Genomic DNA, 27,586 nt, shown 5'->3' with positions numbered 1-27,586 from the left:
ATCTTGCCATTTGCAACAACATGGATGGAGCTAGAGTATATTCTGCTAAGTGAAATAAGTCAGTCAGAGAAAGACAAATACCATATAATTTCACTCATAGTGGAATTAAAGAAACAAAACAGATGAACACAGAGGAAAGACAAAAAGAGAGAGGGAAGTAAACCATGAGACTTTTAACTATAGATTAGAAACTGGGTTGATGGAGAGGGTGGCGGATGGGCTAAATGGGTGATGGGGATTAAGGAGGGCACTTGTGATGAGCAGTGGGTGTTATATGTAAGTGATGAATCATGAAATTCTGCACCTGAAACCAATTTTACCATATATGTGAACTAGCTAGAATTTACATTAAAAACTTGAAATCTAAGATTGCTAACAGATCAGGAGAGCACTGATAACGTGCTTTATTTTACCACATGACACCTGAAAAGTGGAAGGATTTAACACCCTGGCAACCTCACCAACTGATTTGATGCTTCAGCTTTTCTGAACCTTCAAAGGTTGCTTCAAATATCTGCTTCACTATGATCTCTCCACTCAGCCCTGGTCAACGTCCCCGTACCTTGGTCCTGCCCGATCATGCAGGTACACCTTGCACTGACACTTAGAAGTCTCTGCTCCAATTGTCACTGTGACCACGTCAAATGGGACTTCAGAGTAATAATCTTTGATCTTTGGGTTAAATTCAGGATTTAGTTCCAAATGTGGATGTGTGAGGATCTGCTTGATATAACATTGTGTGTCATCTGTTAAAATAAAACAACAATGGCAAAGAAAAGACAACTGTGAAATGGATAAATGTTTAAAAAGCACATATGATTAAGTTTTGTTTTGTTTTTTTAATCCTTGAACAACCTTCATGATCACTGCTGATTTTCTACTCGGCACTCTGGTCATATTTGATTTATGGCTTCAGCTGGATTTTCTATTTGTCAAATTTTGTAGAGCTTGCCTTATATAACAGCTGTTGACTTTAGTTGGCATTATACAGATGATAGTTTTTGCTCAGCCCTTAAAAGTTTAAAGGCAGTGAGAAGGTGGGAAAATGTCTCACCAGTGGATTGATAACATTTTCGTGGCATTTATTGCATCTATCAAGCAACTGGTAAATGGGGGTGATGACTCTGTGAAGTGGGAACAGAAGGGCACCAGCAGAGAATGAGGAAAATTGCTTAATAGGGAGAGTCATTAAGCTGCCATTGAGTTGATATAGTAGCTTACAGGCAGTAGGGTGGAGTGAAGAATGTGAAATCTAATATTATACCAAACACTCGGATACAAAAACAGCAGCAGGACATCCTGAGACCCCTCTCCCTGCCCCAGTCACCCCAACACAAGAAAGTGCCCTAAAGTATGAGAAGGAAATGTTATACTCTGCTCAATCCTGTTGTAGAACCCAGCATATTACTTTGAACCATATATCTAAGCCATTTTAAAAATGTGTTTCTAGGTGGTAGCCCAATTTTTACAAAAGTATCTTGATGAGAAAAAGAAAATGTATTTATAGGCATATATACCAGCCACTGCTAAATTATATTGGTTGCATATTTGGAATAAACACATTGCTCAAAGGAAGCTTAGCAAATATTTTTCAAAGAAATACTAATAAGTATTCCATAAACACTTTTTGGTAGTTAACCAAATTCCAGTGGATTCTATGGAAATCTTTAAAATGAAAGTATCCTTCTATTGCCTTTAAATAAAATGTTCAAGCATGTTTAACAATATGGCAACAAAACAGATAATGCGGAATTCAAGGCTGGAAGCTATATACCGATGATCTTCTGAACCATTGTCCCTTCCACTATCTGTATACAGCCATCACAGTGAGGTTTCTAAAATCAGACCTGTCTCAGCTTCCATTCTTTAATGGTTTCTCATTATCTCCAAAATCTAGTCTAAGCTCCTAATAAAGCAGACGAGGCATTTCACAATCTCTTCCTCGTCTTCTTCTCTCTAGTCACATCTCCCATGCCACCCTGGACTTTATGACTCACTAATGCCAACCATTCTATATTTCTCTGACAGACATGAAGGCATATCTGTGGCGGTGGATACCGCCGACCTTATGGATGTTTTATTCCAGTTCTGAGAACTGTGTCTCAGTTCAACTCCTATACGTACATATGAAAATGAAAACTGAAAATGAAAATAAGAAAAACCCTATGTATTTCTGACTCACTCTATAGTTTTCTCAGCTGGCAAAAGAAAAAACCACCCAGGTGCAAATTAGGAATAAATAATAATACAAAAGATATATTGTAACTTCATCGTAGGGAAAAGTCTCAGTAAAAAATAAACAACTAGTCAGTTTGATTAAATAACTCAGTGAATTGGGTAAACAACCCTCTTGATTGATTGTACTTTTTACTGAAGATTTGATCTGGCTGAAAGATGTAGGTAGACTGCATCTATAATGTTGATGGTCATTGTCAACTCCTGAAATTCTTGTAATAAAAGAGAAAAAGTTAAAGAATGAGGGCAAGATTATATTATTAGATTTCCTCCTGAAAAGGACCATAGCTTTTTATTTGAATTCGACTACTATTAATAATGCATTCAGTTAAAAAAAAACTTTTTTCCCAGCACATTCTATGTTCAAGGACTGAGATAAGCACAATAAAAACAGGCTATTGTTGGTCATGAGATCTGACTCAAATGGAGACTGTGAACCTAACATAACACTTTAAACAGGCTGGAGTCCAGAGATACAAAATGCGCTTTTGAGAGGACCAATTCCTAAGTAGAAAGGGAACATAAACACTTGCATTACACTGTTATGCTCAAAACCAGCTAGATGAATAACTAATATAAGATTTATTTTTTCAAAATAGTAACCACAGAAGATATACTTTAACTTAAGAAGACCTATTTTTGTAAAACAGTCACTGAGAGTTAATTTCCCTGCAGTTTACACTTTAACTTCATAGTGAAAGTTTCCAATGGGTCTTGCCCATTATAACACTGAAACACAGCCCCACATGAGACAAATGTGTGATCATTCTCTTAAGCAAGATTCTAGCAAGTGCTTGTTTTTGGTTTCATCAGAAACTCTCCACCTCTGGCTTAAGTGCTGCATCCTAACCCCCTGCTTAAAAGCTGATCTGTCTTCACCTGAATCATCAGTGCTGCTGTCTACAAACACCTGGAGTTTCCTTGGCATCCTTCCCAGCCCAGTGCCAACTCGCCTCGGGCCAGCTTACCCCAGATCCACGGAGAACCCAGCATGAGCTATGGTGGTAGCAGGCTGCTTAACCTATTTGGCAAGTGTATTTGGGAAAGCTGTTTGAAGTTTTGGTTGCTTTTAATGGATTCGTTTAACCACAGAGTTTTATTGCCCTCTCGAGGGATAATCATAACTCATATTAAACGCAAGAAAAGCCTAGACTCTGAAGGATAATCCCACCTGTTCTGAGGCATCATCAAGTTATTTTTAAAATCTTAGATCATGCCAAGAAAGTAGGCAGATTAATTATACAGACCCAGGTAGGCCTAATTTTTTATCAACATAAAAATATAAACTAAGCTGAAGAGCTTATCTAACATGTTCACATCCTTTACAGCAGGTTACCTGGGAACTGAAAAAAAGTGAGATTATCCCCATAGAGTTACTTCATTTTATACATTATAAAATAGAAGACCAAAGAGGTGAGTGGCTTTCTCGATGCCGTATCTACCCCAGAGCCTAACATGTGACAAATGTGCATTCTCATCTTGCTCCTGATTTTCGCCCTACTCATCTTCCCACTACAACCTAGGCACCGGTTTCCCAAGAGGCACATGTATTTTTCTAGGAGGAAGAGATTGGATGGAAAGTGCAGGCAAGTCATATTTGTTATTTTTCCTGATCAGCAATACTTTATTTAAAATGCTGTTTTTCTTGGGGCGCCTGGGTGGCACAGCGGTTAAGCGTCTGCCTTCGGCTCAGGGCGTGATCCCGGCGATCTGGGATCGAGCCCCACATCAGGCTCCTCTGCTCTGAGCCTGTTTCTTCCTCTCCCACTCCCCCTGCTTGTGTTCCCTCTCTCGCTGGCTGTCTCTCTCTGTCAAATAAATAAATAAAATCTTAAAAAAAAAATGCTGTTTTTCTTTAGTTGGATGTACTTGTTGATTCTATTAAACCACGTTATTGTATAACCTCTCAGTCTACCCTGATTTTAATGATACTGTTAACATAATGAATGAATCAAATTTCATTTTAGAAGATACAATTAGATTTTATTAAACTGAAAGACTCTTATTTATGATAAATTAAACCTTAGTCCATAAATTTTATTTTTTTTCAGCTTTTATGTTTTACTGGAATAGACTTTTTGTGAAAGGCTAAATTTTCTGAGTGTATGTTTTAGAGCCATATATATATATATACATATATATACATACACCCACACGGTCAAAAAGCAAAACTGCTAAGTAGAATTCTTATTTTTCCATCATACTGTTATAAAGATAATTCATGAGCTTTCGACTAAGAATTGGAAGATCCAGCTTCGTGATCCATCTCAGGCATTTAATAGCCCTGTGATCTTGGAAACATCCGTTAGATTCTCTAGAATTATATATTTGTAAGGCTACTGGAATAATACCGAGCAGAATAAAGAAAATTATTTTTAAATCCTAATATCTATATACTTAAAATGAATTACTATTATATACATGCTATTTTTCTTGATTATACCTTAGTAAAAAAAATCATGAATTTTAAGAAAATAAACTGAAAATCAGATTAAAAACACTCAATTGTTACAATGAAAATTCAACTCAAGTACTATCCATTATGTCAACAATCTGGCAGAAAAGGAATCCCTGTGGTGTGGTGTGAGCCCTAAAAAATTGATGTATAAAGCAGACAAGTCAAGCTTATCCACTTGAGCAGTCTCCAAGACAAAGCCTTAGCACCTTGAAGACCCCTCAAAATGAGTTTGAAAGTCACTGGCCTTAAACAAACAAACACATAAACATAACATTTCACTTCAAAAATAGAAAACTAAAAATGTTCTTCTTATGCAAAAGTGACAGATATCAACTCATTCAGAAACTTCTAAAATTTTTTAAAAATACATTACAATCTAAAAGTACTCAAATATGATAAAATGCTGATTTATTCAAAGCAGGGTTGTTCCTCACTATTGATTATGCCACTGAAACACTTTCATTGGAACTCACCATTACTACAATGAACTTCTTTGGTTTCATTCATAATTCGTGGAACACCAGCTAAAAAAAGAAAAGTTAATTTAAAATGAAAACTATTAAAATAAAAAGAATACATATTCAGTAATCTCAAACAGCATAAAGTAGAACACATTTTATTATTTAACTTTTCTTATATCAGAAAGCACTTCTTAGTTAAACTGAAAGCTACAGTAAAACAAAAGAAGTTATTTGGTTCAAATCTCAGGAGAATGATTATTTCACACAGGAAAATATTAAGGGAGAAATATGAATGGTCTAAATGTCATCCATTGCCTGAAGGTGATCTATTGAGATTCCTTCTAGAAGGTTCCATGATTTTATGACTATAATATCCCAAGTCATTAGAATTACAGAAGTTTTATCCAGTTGATTCCACTTGACATTTCCTCTTAAGTTTTTGTATTAAACCAAACATCTATCTAAAAAACTCCTTACAAAATACTGATGGAACAAAGGAATGAATAAAAACACTCAGAGTGCTTAAATCATTCATTTAAAGAGAAAAATGGTGGGAGTGAGAAAGACACAGAATAGCAGCTTATCACCAGTTCTTCACTGGGCTTACCAATTCCTTCTATTGAATCAGTGGCTGTCAAACTTTAACATGCCTCAGAATCATCTGAAGGACTTCTTAAAATGCAGAGGGTTGGGCCTCATACCTAGAGAGGTATGATTCTGATTCAGTAGATCTGAATGGTCCAAACTTCCCAGGTGATGCTGATGTTTCTGGTCTAGGGGCCATAGGCTGAGAACCACTGTATTGTATTAAACCTTGATTTGTAATAGGAAAATTTTGATTTCTAAAAAGTTGTAGACACGTGGTACTTCTTTTCATCTTTTAGTCTTAAAATTAGAAATATTTTCTTTTTGTATGATCAAAAGTTCAGATGTTCTTTAGAAGGAAAAAACTAGAAAAAGTAGAGGTAAGTCTAGAAAAGAAAATCACAATTGCCATTGATGTTCCTTGTGGCCCAGGTTGCTTGTAGTCAATTGTTTCATTTAACACCACACCATAAACATCTTTCATGTCAGAAATATTTTTCTGGAATATTAGAATGGCTTTACGGTATTATATTGGAAGTCTATGACTTAATTTATTTATCCAATTCACTATTATTACAATAGAAGTAAATTCTAATTTATTTTCAAAACATATGTAACTAAACTTTTGTGTATATTCTTAATTATTTCCCTAAAATGAGTATCTAGGAGTGAGATTTCGATGATGCAAGAATAACTGTTTATTTATTTGAGAGAGAGAGACAGCCTGAGCAAGAAGGGCAGAGGGAGAGGGAGAGAGAATCTCAAGCAGACTCCAAGCTGAGTGCAGAGCCTCATGTGGGGCTCAATCCCAGGACCCTGAGATCATGACCTGAGGAGAAACCAAGAGTTGGATGCTTAACTGACTACACCACCCAGGTGCCCCTGTAAGAATAACTTTTTTTTTTTTTAAAGATTTTATTTATTTATTCAACAGAGATAGAGACAGCCAGCGAGAGAGGGAACACAAGCAGGGGGAGTGGGAGAGGAAGAAGCAGGCTCATAGCAGAAGAGCCTGATGTGGGGCTCGATCCCATAACGCCGGGATCACGCCCTGAGCCGAAGGCAGATGCTTAACCGCTGTGCCACCCAGGTGCCCCTGTAAGAATAACTTTTAAAGATTTTCTTACATGTTATTACATGGCCCCTTAACGGTGGTTGCTCTAATTAATACCAGCACCAGCGGCAAGAGAATACCTATTTCCTTACGCTCTTCTCAACTCTATTATCTTTAAGAGGAAAAACCTTTGCAAATTTGAGGGAAAATAGCATTTCCTAGTTTAACTTCCATTTTTTGATTGCTAATGAAGCTAAACATTTTTCTTATATATTTTGGGAGTTATACAATACTTATTTTCATGTTGGAAGAAGTGAGACTATATCTTTTTACCTTTTTTATTTTCAGTTGCATCAAATGGTACTTGTGGTTTTTCAATGTTCTCATCCTCTGTGAAAGAATTCCTGCAAATACAATGCCAGACAAATCTGGATCAATGAAATGAACAAAATTCATGGAAATTACGTCTAACACACTGTTTTTTTTTTCCCTGTGTGGGCACAGATATTTTAATGAACACAAAGAAACATTTTCTGGGTTTCATTCCTCAAGACTGGCAACCTGGCCTCAAGTGAGGTGGGTGGAAATCTCATCATCTCTAATCAGCAGAAGCACATTTGAAGAAAACCAGGGCAAAAAGTCACTCTTCAGTCCAAAAGTGAGCAATTTCTGATAGACTGGGTCCAACAGAAGTAATTTGGGAGCACACAGTCTTATTAGAATCTGTTTGGCTAAAATTACACAGTCTTGAAGCAAGAAGGCGTGGAAAGTCTGAAGCACAGACTCCAAAGAACGTACACACAATCTAAGAAACGTTGAAGTGTGCTATGCAGAAAATGACCTACGTCTTGTTGCGTCTTCTCTCCTCAAACGCTGACTAACTGTACTTAATGGTAAGGTCAGTTTCTCTTGGTGTGTTTGCCTCATGTTTTTCTGTTGTGTAACTAAGTGCTTGGCCCAATTGCTCTTTAGCTTCTCAAAGTTGTGCCCCAATAATCTAAACTGCAGACCGAAAACTTGCTGGTCCTGATGATGGAGAATACGGGGAAGGATGTGATTGGGCTTTCCTGGGCTGTGCTGAAGGATGTGATTGGGCTTTCCCGGGCTGTGCCGTGATTCTCCATGTCTACTGCAGCAGGACTGAGAGAAAATCACTGGCCTGATTTCACAGCGATGCTGTTAGAATGAAATCAGATGCTCTGTGTTAAGTTACATTTTATAAATATTTATTGTCCCAGATATTGTGCTGGGCACTGTGGTAGAGAAGAGATGAACAGGCATATTCGGTTCCATCAGAATAGAAACATCAGCAAATTATGAAAAATCAAGGAATTAAAAATACTGCTAATGTGGGAAGGTGTGATAATTTTATTGTAGTTTTACTTGTGACGTCTCTTTTCTTTCTTTGATGCATACAGTGAAGTATTTAGGGGTGAAAAAGAAAAATGTCTAAGACTTACTTTAAAATATTTCCCTTCTCCCAAGGAATGAAGAAACAGATAAAGCAAGCATGGGGTGAGATATGTTTAGTTGAAGGTTGACTGGGTGCCAGGCCAAATTAAAAAAAAAAATCTCTGAATTCATGTGAAGCAAAAACTTTAAGCGAAGCTCATAAAAGATACAACCCTGAAAGGCACATACACTGAATTACTATCTTAATGGAATGAGATGTTTGTACGCTAAAGCATCCTGCAGAGATTCCTTGTGCAATTTTGTGAATAAATTATTTGTTTTTAAAAATGTGGCTTTTTCATGGAAAGCCTATGAGGAAAGCAAAGTACACTTGCAACTTTATTTCTAGTAATGTGAAAATTAGCAGAAGGTGCCCAAATACTGATTATAATATTTTCAGTCTGCTCAGATTTACACTAATTCTGTGGCGACCTCTGGATTCTAAGCCTCAGGGCACAGACATAAATAACGGTCACTTTTTCTAACTGTTGCTTTTCTGACGTTATCTCTTCTTTATCTCTTGTTGCTCTAAGCAAATGATCTTTATTTAAAAGGCAGCATGGGAGCACCTGGCTGGCTCAGTCTGGGGAGCATGTGGCTCTGGATCTCCGGGTCGTGACTTCAAGCCCCACACTGGGTGTAGGGATTACTTAAATAAATAACTAGTTTTAAAAAATAAAAATAAAAGGAAGCATGAAGTCATTAATCCCCATAGGTAGCATAGGTACGTAAAATTGGCTTTTTCTGTAGAAAAAGCTGGAGGTGTCCATTGTGAAGATAAGGACAATGACAAATGACTACTCCTGACCTGCCCATCTACAGGGTGTACTGGAATAAAGCACCGGGCCATGGACCCCTGTTTTTCTTGGCTAGGTGGCTTGAGCAAATGAACCACCTTCTCAGCATGGTTTCCTCATCTGGAAAATGTGTATAATATCCATCCTCCTTGTAGCACAGCATGGATGATAATTAAATATACATATGCTCCCAGGTAAATCTGAAGATAATTAGAACTCAGTATTCTTTCCTGAAATGTTCTCAGAGTGATTTACCTAATTGCTTTTTGATAAGGATCTAAAATTTAATGTTCTCAGTGTTAATGCAGATAAATCTTTCAAACTTGTCCTGCTTTTCCTATAAAAGAAAGAAAAATGTTTCCTCCACTGTAGATCCTAAAGTGACCTTTGGATGGTCGAGAAACATGAAAAGTCAATATTAATATTTATTACCTACTTGCATTGCAGCATACCAGACACCACGTAGTACATGGAAATTACCTTATGTAATTCTTGTGAAATAATATGTGGTAGGTAGTATAATCCTTATGTTACAGATGTGGAGATTGAGTCTCAGAGGTGTGAAAACTTCCGCTGCTATAATTAGTAAACTCTAGGGTTGGGATATTTGAATCCATGTCTGTCTGATTCAAGAAAGTTCTGACCCTTTCTACGCTGACCACTTTCAACACTGACTACTAATAAATTCCCTTATTCAAAGGGAATCAGTTAGGGTTAGGCTTAGGGTTTGGGTTAAATGCAGTATTCTGAACTTAAGATAAGTCCCTTCCTTAACCTTACACCATATATGCAGCTTGAGAAAAATGCTGGGGAACACATTTTCCAAAACTTGTATATCTCAAGGGAATTTAGTTAAAGGTAAAAACAATACCTAAATTGGTTCCTTGGGAAATCAAGTCTGCTCTTCCCCGTTGATAATGACGAATGAGACAGACTTGAATGACTTGAGTTGGGGGGGGAGAACAAACAAATGGGCATTGAGCTCTATTATTTAAAATGTAATTTTCAAACAAATAAAGGCTTCTGTCAGGCTTACTACTTCTGAGCATTGAGGGAATAAGGCCAACTTCATAAAGTCGTGGCAATTAAAGTAAGTTCTGATCCTGGGAAATGTCCTAAGAATTCTTCGAATAGATGATTATTTGTTTTTTTGAATTATAAAAAAATTCTTATGGAAAGGCTTTCATTACCTCCTGAGGCAGAGGGAAAAGCAGCACAAGTCAGGAGAACTGAAGCCGTTCCTTCCTGAGAGGGACTGCAAGAGACAGAAGCGATTGTGGCATGGCCCTTTCGTCTTTCATCTCTCTAGGAGGCTTAGGTTTGCTTCTGTTTTCCTGGCAGTAGAAAAGTCAAATATTCCCTGAATTCCATCATATAAAAGAGAAGCAGACTTAGTCAGTGCCTTGGGCACTGTCCCTTTTCGACAACTACAGGAGATGTGAATATATTCACCTGGCCTGTCCTCTCTCCCATCCCCTCATTACCACCTCTCATTAGAATGGAAGTGGAAATGAGCGGTCAAATGTTTCCCTCTGAGATTCTACCTTCTAAAAAAGAAAAGTTCTATTCTTGTGGCAGGGACAGACATATTTGTGAATTTGGCTAGATTATGCCCAGAATACAGTCACTTCTCAAAAACTCTCTAAATAAATTCTCATACCATCTTGGGCTCCACGCTGACTGATGGCTCATTAAAAAAAAAAAAAAAAAAAAAAAGGCACCTAATTCTTTCTGTCTGATGCTCCTGTAATTCAAGGATATATATCACGGAATGAAATGAGATTGAAACTTTTAATTTTAAACATTACTCTGTAGTAGAGTCAAGTCCTATCGGTTTGAAAAGCTGTCGGATGCGTACTTATTACAGTGTTTGAAGACCACTAGGATTGTTATGGTTTCAATGCTTTAAAGAAGATTATTTTCCAGAGCACAAATATTTGGACACATTTCTCTTTGTTGCTTTCTTTAATGTAGGCAAAATCTTTTGAAATCAATCTTTAGAGAATTTTTGGATTGCACAATTCAAATTTGTGGCTATCTTACCATTCCAGTGGAAGGAGCTGTGCCTTTTTATTCAGGAGCTGCAACTGTTCAAAGACGTTTAAAAGAGACCAGGACTGAGTCAGGACTGAACCAGGTTGTCCTATAGAATTTGCCAGATCATAAAATTCACGCATCAAAGAGTGAATCCCAGGAGTAGTAGATGGAAAGAGCTGAGAAGAAATATTCAAAACCAGAATATCAGAATAAGTTATGGAAAATAACTTAAAAAGTATCATTACTAGAAAAGGCTTTCTATTTTATTCAGCTATTTCAAAAAATCAGATATTTATTTAAAATCCACTGGTCAGTATCATAATATAATTTTCTGTGCAGTTGTCAAGGTAAATGCCACTTTTTTATAAGGAACTAATTTTGTTGACCATATTTCCAAATACAGTGAGTTTTTGTTCTCTTTTCTTTGAATGAAAATGGGTATCTCCTTCCTATAGATAGCTGAGAACAGCTGAATGACAGAGTGACTCAGGGAGTAGGAAGAATGAGGAGAAATCATTTGAGGTTACAAATGAACTTTGTCAGGGTGAGAGATATTAATCCAAGGTGGGGGGGGGGACCCTATGGTTATCCTCTTTCTACTCTGAGAGTCAGGAAATTGGGGTTTGTCCCTTTTCCTGCAAAATAATTCTTCAGTTTTCACATTATGTCAAGAGATGTTCCCTACATTCACAATTTCTTAAATTATGAATTCCTAAAGAATGAAACCTGCCTCTTTATCTTTGTTGAGTTTTGAGCCAACTGTCACAAATGTAATACTTATATGTTTAAATTAATTAAAACAATCCATCAATTAAATTATTATCTTTGGGGCAAAAGCTTACTTTGAACCCTCTAAAATATGAGTCTAACTTACAAAAACAAGTGCCAAACATTCATTAATTAACTTAGTAAATTGGTTATAACTCAAACAAGTAGCATGTGAATACATGCTATTTATTTAAGTAAAAAAATAAATGTTAGATCTAAACAGATTAATAATAAATTATCAGTGGACTTTGAAAAATGCTGTTTTAACAAGATATTTTGTATAAGCAAATCTTAGGTGGAAACATTGACATCCATTATGTTCTATCTAGATAAGTGGCAGAACTAGAAACAAAGCAAGTACCGAACACGCACATGTACATGTAATAAATTATATTGATAGTGACCTTTGATATTGACCAATAAATTAACAGAACCCAAGAAAATACACAGAAAGGGAAACAAATGTCAGTTATTTTTTAGGCTAAAGTCTGTAGTAGTTATCATAATTATTCACATTTTCTTTCTTTGAAGTTTGCTATAGAGTTGCCACAAATTAAGATTTAGGTTGTTTCCTAAAATGTGGTTACATTCAGAAATATTTGATTTTATACAAACAAAAAGGGCACGATGAGCTGAAAGAGATTTTTGCTACACGTACATGTCCCAAAGCTAAAAGCAAAACTCCTCTAGCAGAATGTAGACATTTCCCCCTTCAGAACTGTCATATACTGGCAGCTATGCTGATCTCATGTCCTTTTACCTTGAATAAGTCATGTATTATTTGCAAACTCTTAAAGAATGTTTGTCCTGCTCATTTTAATAGTTAGATGTCCGAAAAGAAGAAAGAAGCTTACAAAGATTTCTATTTCTTAAAGAAAAAAACTTCACCTAGTTTGAAGCGAAAATCAAATAGTTTATGGCTGATCTATAAGGTCAGTAATCATGAGGAAGCAAATGTCACTTTTGTTTTACCAGTTGGAATTGCCCCAAGTTCCCAAGTTCCTTTATGAAAGTCATAATTGAGTTCATCTCCTCTAAAGACAGGCATTGATTTTGTTCCTTCTGATAGTTTTCACCCTATAATGGGGGGAGAGGAACAATTCTTAAGCCATTGTTACAAAGTCAAACCATGTTTAGCCCAATTGCCCCCCACTTTATAAATCATCAAAGTTCAAACTCTACAAACAGCTGTTCTAATTAATGCCAAATCATGTATAGTAACTTCAGCTTGTCACAATAGTGTCTGGCTCTAAGAACACTTCATACTTGACAAAGAGGACCTGAATGAAATTGCTCAATAATGTGTTGGTAGTAAGGTTGGGGAGATGAGCCCAGGAGGGTAGATTGTGTGTGATAATCTGAGAATGCAGGAAGTATCTCCTTCAGCCTTTGGGGTACCAGAGATCAGCGCCGCCTGTGAACCTGGGAATCTCATCTATGCGACATTACGATTTTGGAGTTTATGGATTCTAATAAACAGTCCCCTTCCCCATTCTTCTTCACATCCTTTTTTCTTTTCTTTTTTTTTTTTTTTAAAGATTTTATTTATTTATTAGACAGAGATAGAGATAGCCAGCGAGAGAGGGAACACAAGCAGGGGGAGTGGGAGAGGAAGAAGCAGGCTCCCAGCGGAGGAGCCTGATGTGGGGCTTGATCCCAGGACTCCGGGATCACGCCCTGAGCCGAAGGCAGACGCTTAACCGCTGTGCCACCCAGGCGCCCCTCACATCCTTTTTTCTGATGCATCTCTGAGAGGAGAATTGCACATATTTACCATTACTTCTGGGTCAAGTGGTTTAATGGTTTTAATGACAGTCCACTCACTAATGAAGGAAAACAGGGAACTAGAGGAAAAAATTAGTAAACTCCAGGGGCAACAGCAGTCGATAAGGTCATGTTCTCTCTCACAAACAACTCCCCATAGAGCATCGATGTTTGTTTGTGAGAACTTTCACATTCTACTCTTCCAAATTCTCTGAATACAGGTTTTTAAAACAGAAAGATATATAGAGAATAATACTGTACAGATTTTTGATGCATTAAGAAAACCTGTATTAACACACCATAAAAATTAACCAGTGCTACTATGAAGCACCGCATCCTAACCATCGCCAGCTGAGCAACATTGTTAACCAGATGTGAATTCTTTAAAAATTAGTATTCTAACTCCAGTCCCTTGACGTCAATCTAGAGCATTCACTGCTCTCCCAGATTGCTTTTAAAAAATTCTACTATCCCTTTTAAAGTATTCTAAATAACATCTAATATGTATTATGCATAATATCCACAAACGTTCCTTAGGAGTCAAGATTCTTTATTTTAACCCATCACTACATCATAATCAGTTACTCATACTTAGTTGACATAAAAAGTCTTGGTCTTCAGGTCAGAAAAATATAAAGAGGCAAAATATAATGGATACCAATTCGTTTCAAATGCATTATCAATTTGCTTAGCTACACAATAAAGCAAATGGCACCTTTCAAAGAATGACTCGAAAAAAAAATTTGTCACTTAAAAAATATGCACTTACCTTAAAAACACCTGATCTATAAAGTCCCTGAAATATCTCAGAAAACACCGGAAGTGAAGATTCATTAGAGAAGAGGAAATTGAAAGTATCTTGTAAAAGGAATTCTTCGGTGTTTTGGTCCTCAAAATCCGTATTATCATCATCTTGAAAATTTAAATGCCCATGCACCTGTGGAAGAATAAAAGCACAGCAAATATTTTTCATTGACTTTCAATGCAGTGAAATCACTTCTAAGACATGATTCATCCCTGTTGGATTGTAGATCAGAACTGACATCTAGTGGCCTTTTTGGAGGTCAACAACTTTATAAAATACAAATAATGTTCTTTTGAAGATACAGTTTTTTTACGTGAAAAGTAATGGATTATAAATTCACAGTAGTTTATCTTGAAACTCTTTACTGTTGAAGAATTTGCATTCAGGAAAGATATAACATTTCTGAGTAATAATTTTTATTTATTTTATTTTATTTTTTACTATTTTCAGATTGCATGTACATTCAAGTTAGTTAACATATATAGTGCTGGGAAAACTGGATAGTAACATGCAGAAGAATGAAACTCGACCACTTTCTTACACCATACACAGAAATAAATTCAAAGTGGGTGAAAGACCTAAATGTGAGACTGGAATCCATCAAAATCCTAGAGGAGAACATAGGCAGCAACCTCTTTGACCTTGGCCACAACAATAAATTTCAAAAAGCATAATACAAACTAAGATGTGTGCAAGGTAATAAATAAATGATCAAAAATGTAGATTCATGAACTTTCAAATTTTATGGATAAATCTTTGAGCTATTCAACTAAATGTCTGAGCCATATATAATGTAATCATTCACCTTATACAATAGTTCAAAAAGCAGTCAGTGCAATATGAAGTTGAATTCTGGTTGCACATAATTTTATGTTATTCCTTTCCCTTCTTCCTACTCCATATCTCATAATAAAGCTTTCTTTAGATTTATTCAATCAACTGTTTTTTAATCTTCTTGCTACTAAGGGATATTTTAGATGAAAGATGTGTTGGAGGAGATGATATGAATGAGTTCATTTGGTTCGAAAGGAAGTAAAAGAATCAGAGCCTACAAAAGCAATCTTCAATTTACACATATTTACACTAGGAAAAAAAATATATTTAAAAAATTCCTATGGCTTTTTAAATTAAAATACAGGCCAATTCAAAACTTAGTATCTATATGTAAAGAACAAGAGTTACTTTTTTTTTTTTTTTTTATAAAACCAAGTGAATCAGCTGGGTAATCTTCTATTTTCTGTTACCTAAATGTTTGCCACTTTATTTCATAAACAGTGGTGATTGAACTGTAGGAAAATCCATGCCTGTTCTATAGTGATGCATAGTAGGGATTGGAACTCAATTCCTATGGCTTTTTAAATTAAAATACAGGCCAATTCAAAACTTAGTATCTATATGTAAAGAACAAGAGTTACTTTTTTTTTTTTTTTTTTATAAAACCAAGTGAATCAGCTGGGTAATCTTCTATTTTCTGTTACCTAAATGTTTGCCACTTTATTTCATAAACAGTGGTGATTGAACTGTAGGAAAATCCATGCCTGTTCTATAGTGATGCATAGTAGGGATTGGAACTCAAATCATATCCACATATTAATTAATTTCCTGAACTACAGTAAAATATAAGCCTATAGTGACTTTAATACAAGTTGCTATTTATTGACTGGTTACTGTGAATGCAAACAACCCACCCATACACAGACACAGACACAGACACACACACACACACACACACACACACACAGACCCACACACATCATTCGGCATAAGGTGGAAGCTCCCAAGAAGCCTTCGGAGTGCTCACCTGGAGCACTACAGGGTACCTGAAACTGTAGTAACCAATATCAAAAGTGAAAAGCTGAAAACATAATCTGCATCTGAAATAAAAACACAAGGTAATGTAAAAATATATTCTATTTGCTACATTTACTCTATCATTTGATACATTATTAACAGTTACTAGAGTAAAATTCAAGATCTGCACTAAGTAAAAAGAGCAGTGGCTTGGAAATTACATGCAATTTATTTTTAAATTGGAATTGGTTTTGTTCCTTATAGAAAATACAAGTATATCTAGAATATTCATAACACATTAAACAACGAAGCTACTTCATGAAAACCTAAATATGGAGAAGGAAACTCTCCTACTCCTAACTGCTAGGCATTCTTATTCACATATGAAGCATGATAAAGCTTAATTGAGTCATCTCCTTTTTGTTGACATTACAAATTTAACATTTCCCCAGAAAAAAGGCATGAAATTATACTCAAGTAAACTGAAATGTATAGTAGCTATTGAATATTGTTAATAAGGTCCATAAGTAAAATTAAACCTAGTCAATGCAAAGTTTGTACGATAAAAATAGCTAAGCTTAAAAAAGGAGATGCAACTAAAATTAATTTAAACAACGTGTGCTTTATTTCTTGTCATTATTATTTGGATGCTAACAAGTCTGTAACAAGCTCTGAAGTTTTAGGATCTATAAATAGGAAAAGATGTTTATAAGTTCATCTTTATATACTGACATAACATTTTCCAAGTAGCTCCTACTTGTGATAATTAAGATATATTTTCCCTAACAATTTTTAGAAGGTGGTTTTTTTTCTTTTCTTTTCTTTCCTTCTTCTTCTTCTTCTTCTTTTTTTTAATATTAGCATTTGTTTTTACCTATTGAAGGCCTTTGGTCCCAGAGTAGATGTTTCACTGAATACTTCAGCTGCTAGCAGGAGTTTGCTAATTGCTTCCTTCATATTATCAAAAGCCTGAAGAGGTGAACTGGCTGTCAGGAATGTCTCAAAAAATGTTTGCAGCTGTGAACAAAGTAAAGGATTCAATATTGAAACAATAATCTCAGTTTGTCTATCATTTCCAAGGTGACCAGTTTCAAAGTTTCTTTTAGGTTATGTATCATTGCCACATTCAAAAAAACTCCTTAAATATGAAAATTTGATAATCTCTATCTATATAATTTCTATACATAGTTTGTGTATATATATATATATACACATATATCTTATATATAATATACTGAAAGAATATATAATGTACTAAAATATATTGTATAATGAGTATTGTATACATAATATGTAATTTGTATATATTATATACATAATATGCAATATGTAATATGTATTATATACATAATATGCAATATGTATATAATATATGCATTAAAAATATATTATAAGCCTTTCAAATGAATATGGGATGCCACTATAGCTTATAATTTAAATTACTTTAAGAGTTTTTACTCCCCCTCCTTTTTTTTCATTTCTGGCCTCCAATCATGGAAAGCGAAGTGGAACTATCAACAAGAGCTTGTGATCGGAACTTCCAGGTGTAATTTGTGACTCTGCTAGATGAACTTGGACTGGCAACTCACTTTGAATTTTTGTGTCCTTCTCTTTAAAATGGGTGAATACCATCAACAAGAGGGCTGTAAACCCAAATCAGAAGAAAGTGTATTTGAGGGGCACCCGGGTAGCTCAGATGGTTAAGCATCTGCCTTCAACCCAGGTCATGATCCCAGGGTCCTAGGATTGAGCCCCACATGGGGCTCCCTGCTCAGTGGGGAGCCTGCTTCTCCCTCTGCCACTCTCCCAGCTTGTGCTCCTTCTCTCTCTCAAATAAAGAAACAAAATATTAAAAAAAAAGGAAAATGTATTGGAGAGCCACTGTAAGGTATGAAATTCAAACCTAAGCTTTTTAGTATTATCACTTTTCTGAATATATCAGAACAAAAATAAATGGACGAAAGTTGCTTCTTCACAGCATTTTGCTGTGGGAGATCTAGCCAACTAATGAAGAATCTGAAAGAATCTAGGTGTCCTCTTAACATTTTAATTTAAGGTTTCATGTGGATAGAAAAGATGGGGCACCATTACAAAAGGGGAATTAAGCTCAGGTTTATATTTTCTTAGAAACACAATTATTGATATCATAAACAGCTGTTTTTATTTGCTTAAATATTAAAATAATCACAAGACTACCTCTTGAGGATGCTTAACATCAAAGTCCAAGTTAAATTTTTAAAGAGCATTAAACAAATCTCATATTAAGTCATAGACTTTCTTGGATAAACATAATCTTTCAAGGATGAAGAACAAAAAATATTTTTTGAAAAAACATGCAGCAGGTATTCTATTAATGTTTTTGCAAGGACGGGCTAGATCTATCTGAACTGCTAAGACTACAAAGTGAAAAACTTTGGTGCTATGATAATGAAGGACAGATATTGGCACAAGTGACCTAAGGGAAATGGTACGTGTATCTTTAAAACACCAAGCAAAATTCTCTGAGAGAAACAAATACTGACTTCATAAACTTTTACCAGCTGAAAAACAGAAACCTAATGAGATGTACATTTTAAGACTCTATGAACACATCATTAGCATTTGGCAATTGGGATGTTTTTCCATTTCACTAAGGAAAATAAGTGTAATAATTGTATGATCAAAAGAAAACAAATTAATGCTAACACAAAAAACGTTAACACCCTTGAGTCAAAACAGAGTAATATTGTTTTTCCAAATAAAAATAACTCATATTTCACTCTGTTCACCATATTATGTAGCAAGAGTTATTGATGATAGTATTGCCTTTTCTGTTTTAATGTTTCCTGAATATCACAAAGGTCAAGGTTAATAATTTAAGAAAGTTGGAAACGTTTGGGTAGCATATGAGATGCATAAGATTGATGATCAGATGATATCTTCTGTGGCAAGACATAACTAGCAAATTAATGTCTTAGGACTCTATTGATTCTCCCACTGCAGAACCAATTATTTCTAAATTTCTGACTGTACCAGTGAGCATTGACTATGGGCTGCCAGAACATGGATTCAGTTCCATTCAATTCGACTGTTTTAGTGAAAGCTTTACTACGTGGAAAGTATGGTGCTGAGTGTTGGGGGACATGTATACAGCACAGTGGTAACACTATAGACGCTAGATGCAACAAGTCCTTGGTTTAACTTTGCCTCTATGCCTGTTACTATTAAATCGTGAGAACTTCTGGAATTAACAACAATATCTATCTTGCAGAGGTATGGCTAGGATTAAATGAGAGAATGTACATGAGGTACACCACCAATCCCGCACATGTCAACACTCAGCACATGTTTGCTCCTTTTGTTAATTAAAACAAGAAAGTCCACGGCCATTTAAGGAGACTTCAATGAACGGATGTGGTTGTTGAACCCAGAGTCTCATAATGCAGTGCATTTGTGGAAAATCAAAACTGCCACTGGGAATTCAAACACTAGTGACACCAACCAAAAAAGACCATTTTACAAATACCTGACAAACCTTTCAAGAGAAATAAAGAGGCTTGGCGGTTGAAGGGCCCCCTCCAGAGGTCAGCCTCCCAACAGAAGCAAAGGAGCAGAACTGAAGGATCCAAACGACTGCCTGCCTCCTGTTTCCCTAGGACCTCAGTGTGCTACGAAAAAGACGAACATCAACCACCAGCCATGAAAGCAGGGGATAGAACTGCCTTAATGAACAGAGGTACGAGGAGAGGAGAGAGGTGGCGCTCCAAAAGCAAGACTCAAGGTGGAGCAACTTGTCTTATTTTTGTGTTCGTTCTGTCCCCAGTTTTTGTCTCTGTATGCATTTCCTTCTATCTCATGGCATGAATTTCAATTTATTGGAGCCTTTCAGTTCAAAGGAGATTCTAGACGAGTGACCTATTTCATCTATTTAGTATCGTGGCAAGCAAGCTACATATGCCAGAAATGAAAACAGAATCATGCAAGTGCTTAACAGTTATTTTTTTAAAAATCATCTTTCAGTGAGTGACCCAGAGAGGGCACAATACTTCCTCTATCAATTCTTTTTTTTTTTTTTTTTTTTAAAGATTTTTTATTTATTTATTTGACAGAGATAGAGACAGCCAGCGAGAGAGGGAACACAAGCAGGGGGAGTGGGAGAGGAAGAAGCAGGCTCATAGTGGAGGAGCCTGATGTGGGGCTCGATCCCATAACGCCGGGATCACGCCCTGAGCCGAAGGCAGATGCTTAACCGCTGTGCCACCCAGGCGCCCCTCCTCTATCAATTCTTGTCACTAATCCACTTAGGCTGAGTGGAAGACTTCTTTGTGTGTCCGGTGCGGTTGTAATTTGTTGCACTTAACTGTATTTCCTTGGTCACTTTACTTGAATTTTGTGCATCTTGGTGTGTTCAGATGTAGAAAGAGAATTGCGCTCAACGATCTCATTAGACAATGTCAAATCTGAAATTATTTAATATTAATACCACTCACAGCCATCAGAACCTGAAAAACACATCTTACCCAGGGGCTTCCTTAACTCGAGAACAAACCCCGAAGGAGCACTTTCACCTTCGTTGCTAGTATGAAACAACGAAGCCATAAACTCAAATATCAAGGAGACTCTCCCTCTCTAGATCAAGACTTTTAACGGATGTTTTTGAATTACATAAATATGCAAATATAAGATCCTAAGGAAATCAGTGCCTTGGCAGCAAAGTAAAAATAAATAAATGAGCATCTTAAAACGTTTAAAATGACATGAAACTATTTTATAAACTATACATTTTCCTCCTTTAGTGTCAAAATGAAATACAAATTTAGTGCGAAATAAATTACAGAGAAAATGACCTTGTAAGATCATGGTTGCAAAACCAGGCTGTTGAAACACCACCACTCATTCGTACTTGTGTAAGATTCAAGCAAAACCCAGTAAGGTATTTATGACTATTACACCTATCCATTCAAGTGATTTATTTAAATATACACAGATGGATCAAAATTATCAATTAAAAATGGAAGGACACAAGGAACCGAAAATCAACTTGAAAATATTTGTAGGAAAACTTCCATCCCATCTTTGATTTCTTAAAATACTTCTAAGGAGCCCTATTCACCTCATCCCCCCACCCCATCTCTGACAGTCCTTCTCATGCTAATTCTGGGCTTCATCTGATTAATTCCCTTTATTTTCCCATAAGACCTTGGGCAAATTTCTCTCAATGGCAATACGTGTCATTCTGTGTCAAACTAGCTGACTTTCTTGTCTCTTCTTACCACTAGGCTGTGAGATCTTTCACGGCAGAAACTGTGCCATTTTATCTTTGGGTGGCTAGTACCTAGCGCAGAGTAGGTACTGAATGAGTAGAGCTAAGTATAACATTACAGAAACCACAGAGACTTTGGTAAGAGAAATAATTTACTGGAGCCTCTGGATAAAATTATTTTTCTCCTTAGGACATGTTTATCTCTTGTTTCCATCTCATGAGAGAGGGAGGATATGCATTTTTTTGGTGACTTGTAATAAAACCTTTGAAAAATGGAAGCTCACAACTGTTCAAAAGGATTTTTGAGATAAGAAAATTTAATCCAAGAGTTAAAACAAAGGATGAAAGATTAAGCAATATTAGAGTTTTGTTTTGTTTTTTTTTGTCATGTTCTTGACTAACTGGGAAACTTTAGAATACTGCCATTTTAGTATCTTGAACTTTGAGTACTGTGTAATAGCATTGTACCCTACTGAAGTTTCCTAGAATTTCTCTCAATATTATTGTGTCAGAGAGAAATTTTCATCTTCTCAGTATAAAGAAGAATATGGGTACTTAAAATTATTTTGCACCGAAAAGCATGTGAAAAGATGCTTGATATCATGAGTGATATCATGTTTAGGGAAGGGCAAATCAAAACCACAAAGACATATTGCCTCACATCCATTAGGATGGCTACTACCAAACAAAACAACACAACACAGCACAACACAACACAAAACAAAAGACATAAAATATTAAGTGTGGGGAAGAATGTGAAGAAATCAGAACCCTTGGGCACTGTTGGTGGAAATGTTAAATGGTGCAGCCACTATGCTGTATGGAGGTTCCTCAAAAAATAAAAAAATTGTAGTACCATATGTAATTTAACTTCTGGGCACATGGTCAAAACAAGTGAAAGCAGAGTCTCCGAGAGAGATTTGCACACCCATTTTCATAGCAGTGTTATTCACAATTGCCAAAAAGTGGAAGCAACTCAAGCATCAATCAACAGATGAATGGATAAACAAAATACATAATGGAATATCATTCAGCCTTAAAAAGGCGGGACATTCTGACACCTACTATGGCTTGAAGAACATTGAAGGTATTATGCTAAGTGAAATAAGCCAATCACAAAAGACACTCTATGATCCCACTTACATGAGGTATCTAGAGTATTCAAATTCATAGAAACAGAAAATAGAATGGCAGTTGCCAGTGGCTGGGGAGAGGGGTAAATGTAGGGTTGTTTATTGGCTATAACCACTTTTGCAAACGGTTCTGGAGATTCTTTGTCTAGCCACGTAAATATACTTAATACTACTGAACTGTACACTTAAAAACAGCTAAGATGGTAAATTTCTTTGAACACAAAAATTCTTTATTTAATCTAATCCAGCCAGTATTGAGATAGTCTGCCATATTAAAAACATGACAAGTTATGACATTTAAAAAAATTGCACAACAGTAAATTTTACATTATGTATATATTACCACAGTTACAAAATTTTAAAGTACTTTTGTTGTTTTTACAGCCTGTTCCCTCCAACAATGTTTAAACACTTGCTAATTTTGTACCACCAAAGCCCAACAGATCACTTCTTTGATGGTTAAAAAATTTGCAAAAGAAACAAAACAAAAAATAAGCCCTCCCTTTCTCCATTTCTCAGCTCCTGCAAATAGTGAAAATAACCTCCATCTGTACTTCACCTCCTCCTACTCACTGCTTTATCTCTGAACACTGTTTGATCCTTGAGCTTTTTGTTCATTTGTTCAGTATGGGAAATAATCACATAGCAAGCTTGAATGCTGACAGGAATGATCCAGAAGAGAGGACAAATTAATGATGGAACACAGAGTCAGTCTAGAGGATGATCGTTACAAGTTATAATCAGTGCTTAAAAGGAAATATCATAGAAGAGCTAGACCCAGTTTTATCCCAGGGTAGAACTAAGGGCACTCATTTAAATATAGGAAATCCAAGATTATATGTTCTTTGTCCAAATTAAAAGGGGAATAAGTATGCATTCAAATCTACCTATTTGTAATATCCTTGAAATTTAAATCTATTATTTTTGACTGATACTATTATTCCTTCTGCCTTTTACAGACCCACCTAGGATCTCTCTGTCTGCCTCTAACCTAACCAATCTCTCTCCCAGGTGCTTGTAAAACTCTTAAAATAGATCTAAAGGAATACAAGTACCTCAGCATTTCATCCCAGTGTAATATATTTTATATATAAGTGGATTTTTTAATCACCTTATAGTTCTCAATAAGAAAAATGTGTTTAGGGGCGCCTGGGTGGCACAGCGGTTAAAGTGTCTGCCTTCAGCTCAGGGCGTGATGCCGGCGTTATGGGATCGAGCCCCACATCAGGCTCCTCTGCTCTGAGCCTGTTTCTTCCTCTCCCACTCCCCCTGCTTGTGTTCCCTCTCTCGCTGGCTGTCTCTATCTCTGTCAAATAAATAAATAAAATCTTTAAAAAAAAAAAAAGAAAAATGTGTTTATAAATTTAAGTTTTTAAAATTACAGTTATCCTATGGCTCTAAATTTACAAATATTTATTTCTTCCCCAAAGAGTTATGATTACAGTTATTGCTTGTACACAATTGGTCAGAACAACAGAAATATAAGTCTTGTTAATTAATCTCTGAAATAAAAAAGTAAAATTGTGTTAGAGATGCACCTCTTAGATGGATGCAATTTTTTTTTTATTCGTATGTGTTGAGAGAACATTATTTATGGCTAGAATGGGAAGGGTTCAGCATCAGTATTAATATTATTTTCAATGTAAGCATGGAGAAAACCTGTCCACATAAATATATATTTGGAATATATGGATGGAAGAATATATATAGGGTGGGGGCAGAGAGGGCGAGAGAGGGCGATGGAAGAGTTTAGTTACAGCAACATGACATAATTCCTTGAACGCCCTCCGAAGTATATGGGAGAAAAAAAACCCCACATAGTGATTTATCATGAAATATTTAATTTTGTTAAAAACTGAAAACAATCTGAGTTGTGCCGGATGTGTTACCTAGCGTTATGTAGTGTTTGTTATGTAACCACTATCAGCATCCTTCACTGTCTCTAACACCGTATTTGAATTTGTCTGGTTTTGTTTTGGGGGAGTTTTTTTGTTTTGTTTTGCAGAATTTTTTCACCATGAACCAATCATCAAAATATTAGGGATAGGTGAGTTAGGTCTTTTTTTGGGGTGGGGAGCAGAAGAGTGTCTGAATGAGATGGGGGAAAGAAGATTCTCTCGAAACTATCCACGTGTCTGCAAACCCCTGGAAAGACTTCATGGGTCTCCAGAGACACAGGACACCCTGCTTAAGAATCACAGGTTTGGATGTGTCTGGCCCACAGGAGCAGGTCACATGTGCATGGTGGGGATGGGAGGGGGGGGGCTTTTGTAGGAGAGGAAGTGTTAGTGAGGGCTCTGAACCCTAGGAAAAACTCTCCTTTGTGTTTTAAAGGGACACGATTTAGGGGAAAATTCAGATACTTAACAACAGAATAAAAAGAGGAAAAAAGATCTGAGAAAGGGAGAATAAAAAAGACTAAATTACAAACCCAAGTACTGATGTAATTTTTCATTTTAATTCTATGTTGCATTGAATAATAATCACTAACCTTAGAATACAAGTAATTTGTCTAAGGTTACAAAGCCAAGAGGTAAACCAAATGGGTGTTAAGGTCAATCTGCTTGGTTGCAAAGCCCTAGCTTTAACTCTGTCATTGTGGTTTTGTTTATATTAGATTTAGAAATGTAGATGGACCCTGAAATGCGAAAGAATGAATCATATGTATTTTTACTTTCATGAAAAATGTGTTTGAAACTGTCACAATTCTCAACGTGACCTTACACCCACGCATGTTTTTTTTTTTTTTTAAGATTTTACTTATTTATTTGACAGAGATAGAGACAGCCAGCAAGAGAGGGAACACAAGCAGGGGGAGTGGGAGAGGAAGAAGCAGGCTCATAGCGGAGGAGCCTGATGTGGGGCTCGATCCCATAACGCCGGGTTCACGCCCTGAGCCGAAGGCAGACGCTTAACCGCTGTGCCACCCAGGCGCCCCTACACCCACACATCTTAAGTATCAATTCAATAACTTGAGCATTTATGTAGCCTAATCACCTTCAGGAAAAACTAAGAATTTTTTTTTTTTTGTAACTTAAATCAAATTGCCTGGATCAAGAAAAAATTTTGTGTCAAGTCAAATGATTTAAGAACATAAATATTTTCATTATTTGTTTTAGCTCATTGAAAATGGGCTTGCTTAAGGGTATACCACAGAAAAATTGAATTAATTGGCTGAACCTAAATTAGGATAGTTTTTACTCATTCCCTGGAATTAGATCAAAACTCTGATATTTAAATAAGTTTCATGTTTCCCGTGACATGAATAATTTTATTCATTTATACTTTTTAACAACCCTAAGCTTTAAAACACACATTAAACTTGGAAACACAGAAGATTCAATGTGATTTAATCAGTTTCATAGTTGGAAATTTTAAATTCTCCCACACGTATATCAGAGAATTGATCAGAAGCAAGTTGCAGTAATACAAAAGGCTGTGAATAGCATCAAATTTAATTATTTGCTTTGAATGGTAGAACCCTGATTGCATTATATTCAACCTTCTCAGAAAACTGGCAGGTTAGTTTTATTGCCTGTTCTGGAATCTCTCAGTGGGATATAAAGAAGCAGAGAGATTTAACCATAAAGAGCAAAAGCTAAAGTTGTAAAAATTTTATCATTGGACTTTGTATGTATATGTCTACTCATTTTCTTTATATGAATGCCAATGTTCAAGCAGGTCACAACTATTTCCATTAAAGTTAAAACACAGGCCTTTTTTAAGCCTCCAGTAAAATAAGGTCTGACAGGTGTTTGGAAAACCTTCCGTCTTTTATTAATGGTCTTGAGTAGAAAATGACATTGAAGTCTGGTAATATTTCCAACAGGAAATATTTGTAACGGGCAGTACAAAAATTTGCAAACAAGGATGAATTTGGCAGAAAGATACCCATCTCATCTATCTCTAAATATTCTCAAATGAGTAAGAAAGTAAAAAGGGAATATATTTTTCATTTATGTTCTGGATATTTTATGTAGGGTATCTATTTTAGTTCTATGGTTTCATGGCCAATCACAAAAGAAAAGGAAATGTATTCATTATAAAAATAATGAGTGCTCATTGTACAATAAAGAAAATGATAGAGCAATTTGCCCCAGCTCATGAGGGCCGCAGTGTTAAAGTCTGTTGAGTCCATAGATGTAGTACAACCCTGTACTGTTTTCTTACACCTCTCTTATATCAGGTACCTTATAGTACTCTCTTAACCAGTGTTCCAATAAAACTCATTCTTTTATATGGAATATTTTAAATGAGCATTTAAATATCGGGCACAATTTAAAAGTTTATGATTTAGTACTGTCATTAAATATACCCGTGTCTTCTCATTGTGGTCCCCACTCCTGACTTCTGATTCTTCTGCCCCCAACCTCTTTCTCTTTCCCTGCTGCCAGAGTCATCTTGATGAAGCACAGTTCAAAATCATAAAGGACAGAAGTCCCAATGTTTACAGAAGGAGGTGATATCATTAACAGTAGAAGCCCTTTTATCCTGTTTGCTACGAAGGGACAGCTACTTTTATATGAGTATTCAAAAAAACGATGCATGAAATTTTTAAACATTTTGTTTTAATTTAAAAAACATAAATGTCATTTCTTTGTCAATCTTGCAACATACAGCCACGGTATTTTATTCGTATGCAGGTGAACTAATTGGAATTGCTAGTCATTTACCTTATGCAAACTTCACCCATAATGCATTGGTTATAAACGCAATTAAGCAAGAACATAAAGACACTTGCAAAAAAAAATCTCAGGGCAGAATCCACAATTCTGGTTCCACAATTTCCCCTGACCCCACGAAAGTTGTTACCCCACATCAAATTCACCTGCAATGTTTCCAAGAAATTTTTCCAGACTGATTCCTTTATAAATATTCAACTTTTGCTTTTACAGAAGTCAGTCTATTTCTTTTTGCAGTAAGCATACAAATGCTTGCCCAGGCGTTGAGTTCTTGGGTTTAGCAGTCAATATGCTTTATGGAGGGCATACCAAGCACTGTTTA

The 27,586-nt window shown here is 35.9% G+C and overlaps 1 protein-coding gene across 5 annotated transcripts in view; it reads right to left on the bottom strand.

Annotated features, from left to right (window-relative positions):
• CPED1 (cadherin like and PC-esterase domain containing 1) overlaps positions 1 to 27,586 on the bottom strand; it is a 262,492-nt gene that overhangs the window by 123,072 nt on the left and 111,834 nt on the right. For all 5 annotated transcript variants that reach the window (XR_008956469.1, XR_006410657.3, XM_026510149.4 and 2 more), the window contains exons 7-14: positions 17,082 to 17,224; positions 16,218 to 16,290; positions 14,381 to 14,548; positions 12,820 to 12,924; positions 11,086 to 11,255; positions 7,127 to 7,197; positions 5,167 to 5,217; positions 563 to 746 (exon numbers count right to left, since the gene is read on the bottom strand). Coding sequence is in view for 3 of the 5 variants with exons in the window: in XM_026510149.4 (XP_026365934.3) it covers positions 563 to 746; positions 5,167 to 5,217; positions 7,127 to 7,197; positions 11,086 to 11,255; positions 12,820 to 12,924; positions 14,381 to 14,548; positions 16,218 to 16,290; positions 17,082 to 17,224 (965 nt within the window). In the remaining 2 variants the exon portion in view is untranslated. The remainder of the gene's footprint in view (positions 1 to 562; positions 747 to 5,166; positions 5,218 to 7,126; positions 7,198 to 11,085; positions 11,256 to 12,819; positions 12,925 to 14,380; positions 14,549 to 16,217; positions 16,291 to 17,081; positions 17,225 to 27,586) is intronic.

This window comes from Ursus arctos, unplaced genomic scaffold, assembly GCF_023065955.2.
Source record: "Ursus arctos isolate Adak ecotype North America unplaced genomic scaffold, UrsArc2.0 scaffold_3, whole genome shotgun sequence".
NCBI lineage: Eukaryota > Metazoa > Chordata > Mammalia > Carnivora > Ursidae > Ursus > Ursus arctos.
This window is presented reverse-complemented; position numbering and strand designations above follow the sequence as displayed.